This window comes from Balaenoptera borealis (genome assembly GCF_965194805.1).
Source record: "Balaenoptera borealis genome assembly, chromosome: 13".
In the NCBI taxonomy this organism is placed as follows: Eukaryota; Metazoa; Chordata; class Mammalia; order Artiodactyla; family Balaenopteridae; genus Balaenoptera; species Balaenoptera borealis.
The window spans coordinates 46144185-46162780 of record NC_138870.1 but is presented as its reverse complement, the minus strand read 5'-3'; the positions used below and the strand labels follow the sequence as shown (position 1 = coordinate 46162780).

Genomic DNA, 18596 nt, shown 5'->3' with positions numbered 1-18596 from the left:
TACCAGACTGGATAAGGGCACTTTGATAAGCCAATATCTGGGAAACCTGCCAATAATGGAGGTGAGGCACTAGAAGTGGAGTGAGGAAAAAGGAATATAGTTGAGAAAAGAAAAAGGAACTTGGACTGGAAGTGAGGACAAACAAATGGTTTGACATAACTTCTCTTCAACAATTCAAGAGAGTAATACTCAAAATCTCATGATTTCCCTCTCCCTTGGATTCTTTTACTATGTAAAGTATACATCACTCGTTTGGTGCTTCTCATACACTTGTACCGTCAGTTGTATTTTTATGACTACATGGCGTTTCTTCCTACTAGATTATAAATTCTTTGAAGCAAGGACCTTGGGCCGATAGTGGTTGAATAAAAACATTTGTTAATTAATTGACATCTATGCTCAAGTTCCTGCTGGGCTGAATAGGTGCCTAATGACTCAGTTTCATCCATTCATTCATTCTATGAACATTTATTAAATTCCTTCTGTGGGCAGGCACACACTAATCCTGGTCCAAAGAAAAGGTCCAACCCAACTATGATTTTTTTTAGCCACAAGAGGTGATCAACTCAGAGGCATATCCTAGAAGAGTGCTAAAGCACTCTTAGGCTGATATTTCCTGAAAAGAAGCACCCTCTAAAGAGATGGCCTTGGAAAGAGAATGCTTCCACTGACAAGAGGAAAAGGGAACTCACTGTGTCTGAATTAGCAGGGTTAATCATGGCTGCAGGGGTGCTGATGAGACTTAGAAGCTGGGCACTGCGCCACTGCTCAGCCCCCTGGTTCCTTCGGACAAACAGAAAGTGCAAAGAAAGCAGGGCTCCACTCACAGCCTGTGGAGGAAAACAAATGAATCTTCAATGTCAATGATGGGGACAACATCCTTCTGCCTGAGGAGTTCTCCACTCTCTCAAGAAACTTGCCTTTGTGTGAGGCCCAAACTCCTCTGTCAGCTTCTTCAGAGGGTGGTCATACTCCAAGACCATCTGACCCAGACGGGCAAAACTGGGGTCACTGGAAGCATAGGAAAAAGGAGTTACAGCCCTCCCTTAAACATGACGTAAACTCTCATGTTTGCATATAGGATAACGATGTGTACATAGTCTGGTATTCTCCACCACCTCCAAAGATACTAAACTGTGAATTACATATACAGATAACCCACTCCAGGCCCAGGTATAACTAAGATAGAATCACATGATTTGGGGCTGGTCCATGAAAGTTTCTTCCTTATAAGCACCTGAAATAAGGTTGGACACATGACAGGTATTCTATAAATTCATATTGATTAGTCACAAATCAAGTAATATGGCTGGACCCAAATCTGTATACAACCCAAAAGAATATATATACATTCAAAGCGAATGGTAAGTCATGTGCCTAGGTATTCATGTAGGCACAAGGGAATACACATCATACATAGAACAATGTTCCACGGCACACTCTGATCACTCTGTTCTTTATTTTTTTCAGCCCTTAAATACTTTTATTTGCACTAATGGAAAGGCAAAGAATTGCAGATAATCCAAAATCCATTTATATTTGGCTCCAAATGTATTTTCATACATTACTTACCTCTAATGGCTTTAACTTTACTAATATTATTCCTACCAATATTAAAAAGAATTTTCTTTGCCTTTTGCAATAACCTCAAAAGTAGAATGGCAGCCAGCCCAGGATTAAAAACTCGTTAGAGACAGTGCAATTGTTTTATTTTGCCTGGGTTATCATATAGATTATAGATTCTCACATGAGAAAGCATGCCATCTATTTCTCTTGTATCCACCTTTACCTCATAACACCATGTATGAGATTCTTCATCTTGTCACCTCAACTCAACTCACCTATGTCCATGCAGCATTTCATGGGCACAGTTGTACACGCCAATGAGTACCCGTCGATCCTCAATCCGTGACAGAAGTAAAATAACTGAGGTATAAGTCACTATCAAGTCCAGGTAACTCCGAGTGAAGTCAAAGTTGAGATTCTACAAGGAAAATACATAGGAACCCAAGAACAGCAAGGCCTATTAACCACTATTTCCCCAACCATTCCAGACAGTGCTAAACAGACTCTGGAAAGATCTATTTAGAAGGAGAAACTGACAAGACTGCAAATTCAGAAGGAGAAAATTTTAACAAAATTCAGGGGCTAAAAGTGAGCTCAAGATATAAGGAGGCCAGGAAATAAGGTAGCATTTAGAGGTTGGAGGAGGTAGAATAAGAAGATTTTTGTGTGAATTCTGGATTAAATAAATCACATTGCTGATCTGCTTAACATGTAAATACACTTTAACTTCAACATTTTTACAAAAGAATTATAGTCCTGGAATTAATAGCCATTCATTCATTATACAGTATATATTATATTATATATATTATATTATAATCCTGGGGGAATAGCCATTCCTCCAGTCCCATCTCACCCCACACTGTCCCAACAGAGACAGTTTCCATGGCTCTAGGATAGAAGAGAATTGCCAAGAATCTTACGATATCAAAATGGCACTGGCAGGCATCAATCGTGTTGAGAAGTTCATATACATGATCCTGGGGGTAGAATCGGAGATGAGAATGAATAAAGAATAAAGAGAAGATGACATGTACTACCAGAATTTGAGGGGAAGGTTCTCTCCCTTGGAGGTCCTAGAGAGTCACTGAATAACATAAGAGAGGCTTGCTGAGTAGAGGGAGTTCCTCCTCCGTAAGCTGTCCGTGGGCCCCTATCAGGCTACCCTACTGGATGCCCATGTCTCCACAGGCACAAGTCACTACTACATTATGCACACTTTCCCTGAGCTTATCATCCCAGTGCCCCCTTCCTCCACAAAAAAAGGTTACAAGATGCAGACCATCTGATAGTCTGTTTCTAAAATACCAAAAATCAGACCCATTTTTATTGATGAATCCCAAAATCCCAAAGTCTGTTTTTTGATTCTGTCTCTTATTCTCAGAAGTTAATCATTAACAAACGGGAAAACTACCCAACTTTCTACATGTTTCTGTTTACTGATCACCTACTATATACTAAGTACTTACTAGGTAAGTTGCAAATACTTCATTTCACCCTCATTTCAGTGTGAGAGGGATTCTTTTTCTTTTCATACATAATTTTACCTAAATAAATATGCAGTTTTACTGTGGACACTTTCCTCCCCGCAACATCAGCACCCACCGCCATCCTGCCCAACCCTCAGGTAAACCAGTTTAACAACCTGGTGTGTCCTTTCTTAATTTTCATCCTATTTATATAATCCTATTCAGATAGGGAGAAAAAGAGAGAGAGGAGTCTTTTTGAAAATCATTTGTGTTAAAAATTTGAGATAATATTACACTGTTCTTATCATTTTACTTTTCTTATTCAACCTTACCTGCTAAAAGTCCTCAAGTCATCTGGTAGAGCACTAATGTACTTCTTATTAATGGCTGCATAATAGCCCATGGTATGGCCAATTCATTCAGCCTTTTTCCCACTGATGAGTGTTTGCTTTGTTCCAATTCCTGGCCCTATCCACTGCACATTGGTATTTTCATTTCTACAAAAGTGGAACCGCTAGATCAAAGGGTATATATATTTTTATTTTTAAAATACGTTGCCAAAAGATTTGAACAGGCTCTTTACAATTAAAAATATAAAAATGACGAATAAGCACATGAAAAGACGCCCAATAATATTAGTCATCAGGGAAATGCAAATTAAAATCACAAGAAGATATCACTACACACCCATCAGAATGACTAAAATTCGGGAGTTCCCTGGTGGTCCAGAGGTTAGGACTTGGCACTTTCACTTCTGTGGCCCAGGTTCAATCCCTGTTCAGGGAACTAAGATCCCAAAAACTGTTTGGCGTGGCCAAAAAACAAAAAAAAAAAAGAATGACTAAAAGCAAGTGTTGATGAGAATGTGGAGCAACTGGAACACTAATATATTGCTGATGGAAAGGGAAAATGGAACCATGACTTTGGAAAAAATGTTTGGCAGTTTCTTATAAAATTAAACACATACATACCATATGATTTAGCAATTCAACTTCTAGATTATTTACCCAAGTGAAATGAAAAATGATTTGTACTCAAATGTTTATGGCAACTTGTGCATAATGGCCAAAAACTGGACACAACCCAAAAGTCCATCAACAGGTAAATGGATAAACAGATTGTATCCATACAATGAAATAGTGCTCAGCAAAAATGGGAAATGAATCATGAAACATAAACAAACCTTAAAAACATGCTGAGTGAAGGAAGCCAGACACAAAAGAAAACATGCTATATAGATTCTAATTATATATATGAACCCCTGAAAAAGAAAAACCTAATCTGGAAAGCAGACCAGTGGTTGCCTGGGGCCAGGAGTCAGGGAGGTAGGAATTGACTGAGGAAAAAAAGGTGCAGGGAAGCTTTGGATTGATGGAAATTTTCTGTACTTTGTGGTGGTTGTTACACAGGTGTATACATTTGCAAACTTATTAAATGTATGGGGAAAAATGTTTCCAAGTTACCTTCCCCAAAAGGCTGTATCTAAAGTAACATATGGGGAAACTGGGGCTAAGAGCAGTTAAGAAACTCCCCAAAGATCACAAAACTAGTAAGGTAAAGTATCAGAATTAGAACCCAGAGGCCATGATCTTCTGTCTATACTACATGATCTCAAGACCTCTGTCTAGGTCTATGCTGCCTCCTTTGCTGGGAAGGCCTGTCTACAACTCCTTCCTGCAACCCAATTCCCAAGGGATATAACTGAAGTTTGCTTTCAGCCTCTCATACAACCAGTGTCACTATACTGTAAAGACAGAATCAGAAGGAAATGGATTTAACATCTGTTTGGCCTATTACTTTATTATATGCTAAACACTGTACTAGATGTTTTCAATGTGTTATCTCATTTAATTCTCACAAATACCCCATGTAGTAAATCTCATTTCCCCTTTTATAGATAAAGAAACTGGGAGTCAAAGAGTTTCTTGTCTAAAGCCATACAGTTTGTAAGTGATGAAGCTGAGATTTAAAACCAGGTCTGTCTGATTCAGAGCCTACCTACTTTACAATGCACAATACCTCCATGTCTCTATTTCCCTTCCTGCCCTGAATGAGGCATACTAGATTCCTTGGGCTCAGAACTTTACCACTGCAGCAACCAGAGGTATCCTAAAATCTCCTTTGGACAAATTTTCTAGTAATAGACTTTTTATATGCTTCCAGCATTCTTCTACTACCTCCACCAGTGCCTACCTTCTTCCTAATCACTACTTTCAATTCCAGATGAATTAACCTCTGACCTGACCCTCCTTCAGACCTTACGGTCTTCCATGTCCCAACTTCTCTCTTCATTGCATGATCTAATGAACAGCCTGGATTAGCTCCCTAGAGAAAACACAGGACACCCAAAGCAGGGTCCCATACTCTTGTACCATCTGAAGAAATACTATAATACCATCACAAACTTAAATGGCTCAGATGACTAAAATTTGTGTTATTTCTTGAATACATAAATAATAGGTGTTCATTGCAGAAAAATTAGAAAATACAAACATAATTTCAATTTATTTTTAAAGCCACTCATAATCTCACTATGTAAAGAAGTTCCAGCCTTATTTATATGCATTTTTATCTATGTAAAATATACATTTTAGGGACATCTCCTGTCGTAAGCTACATTGTAATTTGCTTCTATACTAAAGAACATGTGCAGAGCATTTTTCCATGCCGATTAATATAAATATGTGTTATCTTTAACAGCTGTATAATATTCATTTATGAACATATACTTTGAACTTTTAACTAAGCCTCTATTTTTTTGAATATATCAATTATCAAGTTGTCACTATCATAAATAATGCAACAGAGTACATTCTTGTACATATACCTTTGCACTTCTGATTGTTTCCTTAAGACAAATTTCTAGAATAGAATTGTTACATTTAAAAGTATATATTTTGGGGGCTTCCCTGGTGCGCAACGGTTGAGAATCCGCCTGCCGATGCAGGGGACACGGGTTCGAGCCCTGGTCTGGGAAGATCCCACATGCCGCGGAGCAACTAGGCCCGTGAGCCACAACTACTGAGCCTGCGCGTCTGGAGCCTGTGCTCCGCAACAAGAGAGGCCACCATAGTGAGAGGCCCGCGCACCGCGATGAAGAGTGGCCCCAGCTTGCCGCAACTAGAGAAAGCCCTCGCACAGAAACAAAGACCCAACACAGCCAAAAATAAATAAATAAATAAACTCCAAAAAAAAAAAAGTATATATTTTTAAGACTTTTGAAACACCATATTGATCTGCCCTTCAAAAACACTGTACTAAATAATTTTTCAGTTTATGTTTACAAAAATAGTACATGTTCATTGTTTAAAACTCAATTTATCATCCATGTATTATGCTACCAAACACTGTTAACAATTAGACAAATCCAAATTGAGAGAAATTCTGAAAAATAACTAGTCTGGATGCTTCAAAAAGGTCAGTGTCATGAAAGACAAAATAAGGCTGAGAACTATTCTAGATTAAAGACTAAAGAGACATGACAACTAAGAGACATGACATCAATTTAATGTATGATCCTAGAGACAACTAGAGGAATATGAGTATGGCTATATATTAACTATAACATTGTAGCAATTTTACATTTCCTGAGTTCGATAATTGTATTAAGGTTAGGTAAGAAAATATTCTTGCTCTTAGCAGATGTATGCTAAAGTATTCAGGGAGGGAAATGTCACGATGCCTGCAACTAACTCAAATGGTTCAAGAAAAAAAAAAGGTAAGCAAACATGGCAAAATACTAAAAATCAGGAGATCCAGGGGGAGAGTAGAACAATATTCATTGTACCATTCTTGAAATTTTTCAGTAGATTTGTAAAAAACTATTGGGTAAGAATACTTAAAATTTTAACTCAAATAATACAAAAATGTATAGTGTAATAAATTAAAGCCAATCATAATAACCCACCCCCAAAGGCAGGTATTTTTAACAGTTTAATGTGAAATATTCCAAACCTTTCCTATATATATATACTAACACTATGTGTGTATATAAGTTTATGTATCTTTTAAAACAAAAATAAAATTGTATCATACACTATTCTGCAACTCACTTTCATTTAACAATACAACTTAGATATCCCTCCATGTACCAATACATCTTATTTTTTCAAGAAACAGGAATAAGGAACATAAAAGAATATCCAAACACTGGGGACCTGGGCTAGAGAGAGCTCACCCGAAATTCCATAACGTCCACAAATGACTGGTAGTAGTTGGTGAGGAATCTAATTATCTCAGATTTTTCCCGATGTACTGGTCCTAAATGTTGCTGAGAGAAACAAAATAAAAAACACAAATTAAGAAGACAATTGATCAAAGTAACCCAAGAAGAACAGGGGTTGTACCTAAAACATTCTTAAAGAGGGTTAAAATACACTGACAGAGGAAGTTGGAAAGTCTTCGAACTCTGAAGGTTTTTAAACAGAGAATATTCTCTATCTAGGCAGGATGGTTGCATGCAATCCTGACTGGATATAGAATGTGAAATGAGAGGAAATTTCAAGGTCTCTTTCAGCTAAAGAGGTTTATTATTCATATCAAAGTCAAAAGAAGCTGAATGAGAAGATGCTATAGGTAAGATGGTAAGAAATCTAGGGCTAACATTTAATAAGGGAGAAGTAAGGGGTATGACACTAGATGCATAACTCTAAGACAATAACCGAGAAAACACTGAGGGGGAAATAGGAACAACAATAAAATATATGCAACTTCTTCATCGATAGAGCTGTGTTTCTTGGTAAGAACAAAGTGTTCTTGTGAATCTTACAATGGAGAAAGGGGCAATGCTTTGCTCCAGTTTACCCTAGGAGAATCCCATCTTATCTCAGAATTCTTAAGACTACAACAACCTGAAGCCCTGTGGTTGAGCTTAGGAAAACTGAAAGAAGGCTACTCCATCCCCTGCCAAGTTCAAAGAGAGGCAGTCAAAAGAGAGTTTGAACCATTCAAGCACAGAGTTATTTCAGAGAAAGGAAAGAAGAGGAACAGCATTCTCACCGTGCTGTTTCGGACATCTATGTTGGGAAATTTCTTGTTGATGTACTTGAGAGATGATTCCATGGACTTTTCCAGTAAGAAAGGGGGCTTGGATTTGGGGTCTGAACAAGTCTGCACAAATAAATAACACTATATTTCAACCCTTTCTCCCGCTCCTTGGAAACATACCTCTTCCTGCATCATGCATTTTCACACAATCTCTCTTAGGGAAATGGAATCTGGGAATTAATTATAAAAGCATAAGAGTAGGTCAGGAACAAGTTCCAGGACACTAAGCCAACTATCAGAAGAGCTAAGTAACCTCGGCATTTCGTCTTGCTGGGTAAAGCTTAACATCTGCTCGCCCGGCACAAAGAGGAAGCTCTCTCCTCACCCCTCAGCTGAAGCCGGAAGGAGTGGGAAAAGCAGCTGCTCAGGAGTTAGACTCTGTGGGAGAATCAGTGTCACAATTATGTCCATTATATAAGCATCTTATCCCAAAGGGCATTTATAGGGGGCATGGAGACAGAGAAACTATGTCCCCAGTGATTTGTTTTATTACGAAATGCACCAAAGTCCCCTCCCCCAAGTCCCCTATTTTCTCTTCCAGAAATTCCCCACTCCCACCCGTCTTTATCTCTTAACTTCACTAGGCCCAGCCCCTAGCCCACCTCTTGCCACCAGCTTCTCCCAATTCCACAGTTCCTATCCTAAACACACATATATATAACCACAGCAAGAACTGTCTCAGAGTCTAAATCCCTCAGAAGGTACCTACTCTTTTTTTAATCCAAATATCATATCTATTTTTTCCTTGTAGGGAAAGTACTTGTACAAAAAAGTTTTTGCCAGAGACCCAACTTTGGCTGTCTTCAGAGTGTGGGGGACCAGCACTAAACAGAGTGTGGGGGACCAGAATTCTAGACCCAGACTTTTATCCCGGAACACAGTTATTTCCCATCCCACCTCTAACCCCAGCAGGAAGCAAACACCCTCGTTGGGGTGAGAATCATACCAAGAAAGGGGGAAGCCCTGAAAAAATGCCTCCGCTTCTGCCTCCCAGCACTGGCTGTCCTACATAATCCGAGTGACTGAAGGCCACTTAAACTAGTGAGAAAGAGGAGCAAGCCTAACGGCTGGACCTGCCTCAGGGTTCCCTGCCTTACTACTGCCGGAATAGTTAGTACTAGTCCAGTTGCCTGTGCTTACCTTCTTGATGTTATACATTCGGATGAGAACCCCCTGACCTCGGTCATTCAGGATAGTGAGCTTCTCTGCTAATTTATGCTGGTAGGCAGAAGTCAAAGACATGATGGCCACGGAGAGAGAGGAGCATCCACACAGCAATGCCTGATCTCCCCAGACACTTTCAGCTGGGGTGGTGACACCCTCTGGGCGGAGGCACCCAGCCTGGTTGGTGCGCTGGTCTTCCTGTTGCCTCTACAATTGGCTCATGGCTGAAAGCAGTCATTACACCTCACAGGCCCTCCGCATCTTCTGTGCTTCCTCTTGCACACTCAGCAGGGGAGACTTCCTCTTTCTAGCTGTGCAGCATTTTTGGTAAGACTGTAAAATGTGTGGAAGTGGGGGAGAGGGGCAGGCTTTCAAGGCTCTTCACAGTCTGCCACCAACCTTTCTGGCCTTACCCTTCCACTAGTGCCCTATATAAAGCTCCACACCAGACAAAAAGTATCAACCACCCCAGGCCCATCCACCTTTATACTTTCCCTCTTTCATATCCCCATCAAGAATGCCTATGTTATTCTCTCCTGAACCTTAAGCCTATTCACATTTTAGGGCCTAGATTAAATTCCAACTCCTCCAAACTACCCCCATTCAATGTCAAACATTATATAACACTGTATTCCTTGTTATATTTTTAAGTATATGTCTTATCTCCCCAACTACATCATAAGCTCCTTAATGACAGGAATTGTATCTAACACTTCTTTATATCTCTCTAGCACAATGATTCTCAAAGTGTGGTCACATTAGCATCACCTGGAAACTTATCAGACATGCAAATTCTCAGGTCCCACCCCAAACCTACTGAATCCAAAACTCTGGGGTAGTATCCAGCACTCTGTTTCAACAAGCCCTCCAGGTTAAATTCAATGCTCTCCCAGGTTTGAGAACCACCACTTAAGTACAGTGATTCTTAAAGGTGCTTAAGAAACTGAGATCAATCCCTGTCTCCTGAGATTCAGGATTGGCAGGTCTGCAGTGGGGTCTAGAAGTCTGCATTAACAAGTACTCTGGGAGGTTTTGGTGCAAATTTTCCGTTGGACACATATTGAGAAACAATGATCTAGAACACCACCTCTTAGACACAATAGCCACTCTGTAAATATGCTGATTTATTTGTTGAATTATTAAGACTAAACTGGGAAATAGGCCCCATAAAGAAGAACCAAATTAACTGAGATTAACAAGGGGAAATTAATGACAGACTTTAAATCTTAGAAGACTAGATAAATTTTAGCACTATAATATTTTTGTCATTCCAAGTTAGGCCTTAACTCCCTAACTCAAGAAAATCAGCTCCCTTTCAAGTTTCATTCAAGGCAAAAAGCAGAAAGTCCTCAGAAAATTCTAAATCAAACAGAATTGTCTTCATATCTACCTCCTTTCCAATACCTTTTCAAATAAACAAGAAGATGGAATAAAATTTCAAATATCTCTAAGGTAGACTTTGCATTTTTGGAAAACAGAATCTGCCTTCCAGCTTATTTACTGCAATTGAGTACCTAGAAGGCTATGGGCCTAGCATAAGGTGATAGTGGCCCCAAATATTTGAATTACCTGCTGTTACCAATGAAACTCAGGTTCTACTAAAGAGATCTGTGAGGTTTCTATTGGTCTTTCACCTTGATGGAGGAGAATAAAGGGCAGGCAGTAAGACACCAATATCTACGGAGCTGACCAGCAGTATAGCAGCAGCCTCCTTATGGGTTCGTATAGTTCCTATTGGATCTTTCTCATTTGCATTTCTTATCCTCATCCAAAAAATTTTGTTAAAGACACTCCATGCCAAGCCAATCTTATGCTCTGCTGTCCCCTATTATGTACTCACCAGCTTAGTGGGGACCATGTTCTCCGTGTCCTATGTTCATTTTTCATTTCTGCCTTTCTCATTTATGTATGCTTTCCCTCTTGCTGACCCAAATCCCAGTCAATCTTCTGGATCTAGCACAAACAATCCCAAGTCCAGCCCTTGCTGAACTCCTACAGCACTTGGTCTATAGCACATATTTTACACCTAAATTAGTTTTCACCTTTAATTGCCCATTTCATATTATACTGCCACCTCAGCTGAACTGTAAGATTGCTAGAGCCTAGAAACACTTATTTGCCTATACTTGGCATATGGGAAAAGCCTACATTTTGGAATCAGACAGAATCCTGGGTTCAACAGTTGAGTACAGTGGACTGAGCCTTATGACTTAGAGGCTAGGATCCCAGGTTCTAGAGCCAGATAGCTTGAGTTCACATCTGAACTCTATCACTTAGCAGCTTTGATCCAGTGTCCCTGTCTGTAAAATTGAGATGATATTAATAGTTCCTATCTCTTGGGAGTACTGTGTGTGTTAAGTAAGTTACTGCATGTAAAGTGATGACCTGGTTATTTACTATGTACCAGGTACTTTAAGTGCTTGACATGTATTACATCAAACAATAGTAATAATGATACTCAAACACTTGCTAGCTTTTTTTTTTTCAGAGAAAACAACTGACAGTATTTACTGCCACTGATAAAATACAAACTGTCAAGCAGAAATGACAATTTTGGAAAACTTGTATCCCCTACTATGAGCCTGACAGATTCCCAATACTTAAAGACGTTCCTGATGAAATCAACACTTACTAGCTTTGTAACTTGAAGCTATCTACCACCACTGAGTTGGTTTCCTAATCTATACAATGGCAGTAATCCCTCATACAACTGTGCAAGTAATTATATGACATGGTGTATGTAAATATTTGGCTCAAGACCTGGTACACTGGATTAGGAAGGCCAAATATAAATTTTTGATTTTTTTAGCATGTAGTGAGCTTATGTTGCTTTCTGTGGAATTCTATTTGGCACCCCATAAAGAAAAAGGCCAGGTTTAAAGATGAGACTAATCATGCCAACAGGTAATCTCTAGAGAAACTTCACTGGAAACATTATGTGGCAGGTCCTGCTGGAAACTGGAGGAACCCTTCTAAGAGGAGTTTAATTACCCCAGAGCAGGGTCTAGTAACCCTGGCTACAAATCAGAATACCCTGTGGAACTCTTTTAAAGCCACAGTTAGCCAGACCCCATTCGTGAAGATTCTAATCCAACAGTTCTGGAGTGGGGCCAAAGGCTCTGTCACTTTAAAACTACTCAGTGATTCTCATGCATAATCAGGCTTGAGAACCATTTCTCAAGACCTAACTATGACATCAAAAACTTCCAAACCTCTGAGAAACCAAAGAACATATGATAGGAGAAAAGGAATTGAGTAGAAAGTTGCTTCACACCACTTGAACAGAAAGTTGCTTCACATCACTTGACTGAAAGGTACTGTGCTTTCCCTCCCGTCAAACTTCAGCTATTTGCCTTGTTTTGCCTTACAGAAGGACTGTTCTCCTGTTCAAGTGACCCAGCCCTTCAGATTCTTGAGAGTCACTGCTTCAAGAATAAGTTCGGTCTAAAAAGCCATTAGACTAGGTTTAAGTGTCAAGCTAGCATCAAGGTTGGAATACTCTTGCCAAGTCTAACAAATAGTATTAAACCAAACGGCCTCCATTATAGTGTTGGCCTCTCTACATGGGATATTCAGCTATCAATAATTAGGTGAACGATCCCAGGTCACCAATTCTCGAGGCCTATTCCTGAAGCACTCTTTGTTTATTAAGACCAGCCTTTCAGTCCAATCAAACTTCAAATTTTTCTAGGCTGCTGGCTAAAAATAAGGGTTTGAGGTTATCTAAAGACTACATTTAGGTATTAAAGCTCTTTTTCCATTATCTTTAAGAATCTTCATTGTAAAACAACTATACCCCAATAATAATAAAAAGAAAAAAAGAAGATGAATCTAAAGATAGCTATGCAGTATTGGATTATACTGCGCCTTTATATTCAGGGAGCCAATTCACTTCAGAGTAAGTGTTCACGGGCTCTAATATAACCATTAATATGCATTGTAAGCTTTAAAAAAACACCTTGGCTTGTGTTCCTGAAAGGTACCTGAGTTTAAATCCCTAGACTTAATCACCTAAATGCCCTCAGGAAAATCTGACATTTAACAGTCTAGCTCTGTGCCCTTTGTCTATGCCCTAGGCATGATGTAAAGTAGAATTGAAATGGGCTATTCTAGGCACTTTTCTATCCCTACTGCTTATGGCAGTCTGCCTTGATCTTTTTCCCCCTTATCAGACTGTGCTGTCTCTGCTTTGCAGAAATCTCAACTGTAGCTGTTGCCTGGAAACTTGGGAGTCCCTGAAGTGAATGTCTGCAATGCTAAAGACAGCTAGCCATAAGGGAGTGTAGGCCTCCGATTGGTAGTAAAATGAGGCAGATTTGAGACTGTGTATTCTTAGTTCACTTCTAGGAGTCTTCATATGTTAATACCTACAACTTTAGAGATTTCAGATGGGCATTCTCAGATAATTATAAAGTAGCCTGAACTTGAATATGGTAATGTTCATTCTTCCAAATCCCTCTCCCCAAAAGTGTCTATGCTGACCTATCTGACAAGTAGCATCCTTCTCTGGAAAAGAGCTTAATTTAGACAGGTTTGGCAGAGAGATGGAAGGGGGCAGTGCTGAACAGTAAAAGAACCGGCTGCCCCAGCCCTTGCTTTCTCCAGCACTCAAGCTTATGGTGTTAAACTTCACCTTACCCCAGTACTGTGAGTTTTCCAAGGAATCCTGTTTATTTAACATGCTAATGAAGGGCAAAAAAAACTATCTAAAACAAGATATATAATATGTACAAATACTAAGTTTTGGCCTTCCGAGGCAGATAAGCAGTGAATTTGTCCTATTATCCTATTATCTAACTGGCTAGGCTATTGTTTAGTTATCCAAAACTTTCATAGGTAAAACTTGAGACACCAACATCTTTCACACTATTCTTTCTCTGAGAACAAAAAGTAGACCTATGTCAAGATTACTTGATCCTAAACGTCAGTATTTTCTTTGCCAACCAATGGCTCCTGCTATTTAGGCCTCATGGAGCTAGAAGTCTTGGAAATATGTCCTTATGACCCAGAACACAGGATGTCAGCCAGCAGGTTACAGTACCACCTGGCATCATGTAGAAAGGTAAGCTTTCCTGATAACTCTTAAGTCACTGGAGGGAGAAAACTAAGCTCAGAATATAAAAGGTTAAAGACCTTTAAAAAAAAAAAGAACAGGACTTCCCTGGTGGTGCAGTGGTTAAGAATCCACCTGCCAATGCAGGGGACACAGGTTTGAGCCCTGGTCCGGGAAGATCCCACGTGCCGCGGAGCAACTAAGCCCGTGTGCTATAACTACTGAGCCTGAACTCTAGAGCCCGCAAGCCACAACTACTGAGCCTGCGTGTCACAACTACTGAAGCCCGCATGCCTAGAGCCCATGCTCCGCAGCAAGAGAAGCCACTGCAATGAGAAGTCTGTGCACCACAATGAAGAGTAGCCCCGCTCACCGCAACTAGAGAAAGTCCGGGCACAGCAACAAAGACCCAACGCAGCCAAAAATCAATAAAGAAAGAAAGAAATTTAAAAAAAAAAAAACGACTTCTGAGTATACATAGCACCTGCAAGTTCTTAAGGTTGGAACATGGTGTGTCTTTAGCATTTCCAGAAAGGAATGGAGGGTAGAATACAGGCAAAACCTAATAGCCATTTAACAAGAACTTCTTCCTTTTAGAAAAATCCAAAGAAAGTTAAAAGATGGCTAACTGCAAATATAATGCTTGTCATGTGGTTCCAGTCAAAAGGCTCAAAGAACATGAGGCTAACTGTGTCAATAGAACTGCTATAGATAACGGTAAGTTTTTCATTTGGGGGACAGATAAGTGGAGTTGAGTTCTATTGCCCCCCCCTCACCCTCCATATTTCATAGCTATGGACACCTTAGCCAAATGAGGAATGAAAAACAAAAAGAAGTTTCCACTCTGCTTCTATAACTTCTGGTCTGCTTTATTTCAGAGCCATTTAATCTTCCAAAGGTTACTTCTCCAAGTTTGGAACCAAGTGAAAAATTTTCTGACGCCGCCAATCAGATTCCTGACCCTGATGTCTGGAATGTAGGTAAGCAAGGGTGAGACAGTGAACACAGTCCTAAGTGAAGGCTTGGACCCTAAGTCCTCTATAGCTAATAAGTATGGAAGCCCTGCAGTAATTAGTCTTAATACTCCTCCCACAAAATCCTTCACCAAAGCAATCAAAAAAGTAAATCTGAGAATTTCATCTCTCTCTGGAGAGGCAACCCAGTAAAAAGGAGTCTAATTAAATCTAAATTCACTTATAACAGTTAAAAGGTTCTTATCTTACCAATACCCAGTCACTTTCCATAGAAGTAATTTTTTACCTGTAATCTGAAAGGTTAGGATCTATCCTATCTCAAGTGATATCCTTTCTCTAAGATGCAGCATGTTATATTGGAGAATTCACTAGCTTTTCAGTCAGATCTAGGTTCAACTATCTGCTCTGGCCTTAAGGAAAGTTACTTCTCAAACACATCTTCTTCATCCATAAAAGGAATAATATCTACCTCATCAGGTAGATTAATATTAAATAAAGATGTATGTATGTGCTAGAGCAATGCAAGCCCCTTTAACAGATAAAGTCCAAACTGTGTTAATGTCATGATTTAACACAACAGAAGTTCCGTTGTATACAATCCAGTGCAAGTATTCGGTAGGAGTGGTGATTCAAGAACAGAGGCTCTTCGACTTTTGACTGTCACCTCCCACACCTGGCTTCCCAAGCTGCCACAAAAAGAGAATGGAGAAAGTACAGCACCTCTTAACCACCTCAGCCCAGAAGAGAATATTTCTACTCACATCCCATTGGCAAAAACTAGTCACAAGACCATACCTATGTCAGGGAGGCAGGAATGTAGGCCCAGGCAGAGCAGTCACTTCCCAGCAACAGCTATGGAAGGGAGACTCAAATCTCCTGCCAGCTAGCCTTCTCTGCAATAATGTAAAAATGCTTAGTACTTGTGTTACTTCCTCCTGATTTCTTTCTTTCTAGATAACACACATCATTCTCCTTCATTTGTCCTTAAGACATTTGCTCCAAAAATGCTGGTTTGTGAAAGGTAAGATAAATCATCCTATAGAAGTTATTGGAATAGAGAGCGGGATACCTTTAATACCTTAGGAGAATGGCCACTAGATCATAGACATGGCAGATGCCTAAGCTTCAATTACAAATTTTAAAAGAGCTGTATTCATGGGCTCTGAGTATTTCCATTCCTTTCCTAAGGCTCCACTTAGGACTTTAATCCATCAAGGACTTGATTACACAAGGTTCTCAATTCTGTGTAAGATTTTCAAGGAAAAAAACCCCCAATTCCTAAAGCTACAAAGGGGAAAGAGCTAGTATACTATACATAGGCAAGGTCCCCAACCACACAAACTTGAAGGGCACAGCCAAGAGCTAGAGGAGCCCTCAGTGGAGTTACCCCCTGGATACACAGTGGGGAGGGAAGGTGCAAAGGAACTATATAAAACAGAAGCTAGCACAAAACCAGTAATTCCTACCCTGACATGTAGTAGCATCAACTATTTTTGTTAAAGTAACTTTAATCTCCTAGAACTGGTTATCTAGACTAATTCTCTAGTTCTGATTTCCAGCTAACTTTCCTCCTTTGATCATCTTCTACAGCAACTCAAGAGACATAAAAAAAGAGACTATGGATGATAAACATCCTAACAACCATAAGTCCTGGAAAAAAGGTAGAATAACTTTTTTAACATCACAGTTTTAACATATATTAACATAGATTTTTATATTAACATAGTTTTAACTAATATCACTAACATCGTATTCTAAATCTTCAAAGATTCTTAGACAAGCTTTTCTTCTTTAAACATTTTCAAAAAATAGAACATAAAAAACAAATAAATAAAAATAAACGTTTTCTATTCAAAGTCCTCCTCCTCTCACAATAGAATGCAGGGAAAGTCCTGATGGCTTTAAATCAGACTGGAGAAAGAGCTGTCTAGAACTCTATTTGAAATGCTATTAACACACATCAAGCTTAGGTCTTCCATAAAAACGCTTGCTATCAAAATGACACTGCCTCAATGTTCTCTTTCTATCCTTAGGTCAGAAGAACTGACGGGGAAGTTGTAGATTAAAGAGCCAGCAGATGGAAGATTTATTAAGTCTTTTTTTAAAACTTTGGGGAACTCTTTACTGTCAAGTTTTAGGTAACAACTCTTGTCACTGTTGGCATCTTAACATGTTTTTATTTATTTAAATAAAGAGTATTTTTCCTATGACAAGCTTCATTTGGTTTTTTATTCTTCCTTGTTGTCATATCATCATTTTTCAACCAAAGGGCTGGAGGGCTGATTTGCCTATTTCTCTTTGTAGGGGAAATACAGTCACCATGTGGTCTATAATGCTATTCCTTAGTTAGGTTCTTTATCCCCCAACTTTTTTCTCCTACCTCCAAGTCATTTACTATATGACCATCATATCAACCTTCTTCAATCAATTCTCCATACGAATCTTCCATGCTTAAAGGATATAGTTTTGGGCTTCCCTGGTGGCGCAGTGGTTGGGAGTCTGCCTGCCAATGCAGGGGACACAGGTTCGTACCCCGGTCTGGGAAGATCTACCAAATCTACCTTCCTAACTCTGCAGAAGTCAGTTTACACCCATGTTAAATATGTTTTATTCTTTTTCACTCTGTTCATTTAAAAATGTCACCCCTTGCCCTTCAACTATTCAAATCCCTGTTCTAGCTTTTTTTAAGTCCAATTCTTAATCCTCACCTCATTTAAACCTTCCTTGTCTCCGACCTCAACCAAACCACAAACCTTCGTGAAGGAAGGCAGAATCACATACTGCTTTATATTTGCTACCTCATTAGACTAGTGCTGTGCATCTAGGAGAAATTCAAATACTTGGTGCTTAAACTGAACCAAGACCCAATTTAAAACAGGCCAAAATTAGTTCCTCTTAAGCTGTAATTTTTATTGCAGCTAGCTAATCCTTTTAAAATAATGAGTTTGGGGTTTTGCTAGTTGACTGACTAGTTCAGGTATATTTAGACTTAAAGAAGTTTTAGTCAAATGAATATTTTCTGCCCTTAGGAGTCCTATCCTTACCTAAGTATTTTCTAGATCCTTTTCAAACAATCTTTTTTTTTTCTTCTGCTAAAATAGAAGGGAGAACACTAGACACTTTTAGCATCTAGCACATTCCAGTATATTTTGTACAAAGTGGAGGGGGTAGGGGACTACTGACTTTCTCACTTAGCTTTACATAATATAAACAAGATTTACTTTTATCTCTTGACTAAGACCTTACACATATTTTGAATTTTTTAAATTATACTTTGGTATATTAACACCAGACTACATAAAAACAAAAGGTTGTTTCCCAGGA

At 39.2% G+C, this 18596-nt stretch overlaps 1 protein-coding gene and 1 pseudogene across 2 annotated transcripts in view; one reads left to right on the top strand and one right to left on the bottom strand.

Annotated features, from left to right (window-relative positions):
* NCKAP1L (NCK associated protein 1 like) overlaps window positions 1–9467 on the bottom strand; it is a 42925-nt gene extending 33458 nt beyond the window's left edge. The window contains exons 1-7 of the mRNA XM_082350908.1: window positions 9222–9467; window positions 8034–8144; window positions 7213–7305; window positions 2490–2546; window positions 1842–1984; window positions 921–1011; window positions 693–830 (exon numbers count right to left, since the gene is read on the bottom strand). Coding sequence (XP_082207034.1) covers window positions 693–830; window positions 921–1011; window positions 1842–1984; window positions 2490–2546; window positions 7213–7305; window positions 8034–8144; window positions 9222–9323 — 735 coding nt within the window. The 5' untranslated portion in view covers window positions 9324–9467. The remainder of the gene's footprint in view (window positions 1–692; window positions 831–920; window positions 1012–1841; window positions 1985–2489; window positions 2547–7212; window positions 7306–8033; window positions 8145–9221) is intronic.
* A 4743-nt stretch (window positions 9468–14210) lies between these two features.
* Window positions 14211–17952, top strand: LOC309609522 (gametocyte-specific factor 1-like; annotated as a pseudogene). Its single transcript has 5 exons — window positions 14211–14307; window positions 14896–15015; window positions 15177–15278; window positions 16227–16293; window positions 16863–17952. The product of its transcript is annotated as a gametocyte-specific factor 1-like (transcript).
* Window positions 17953–18596: the final 644 nt, after the last annotated feature.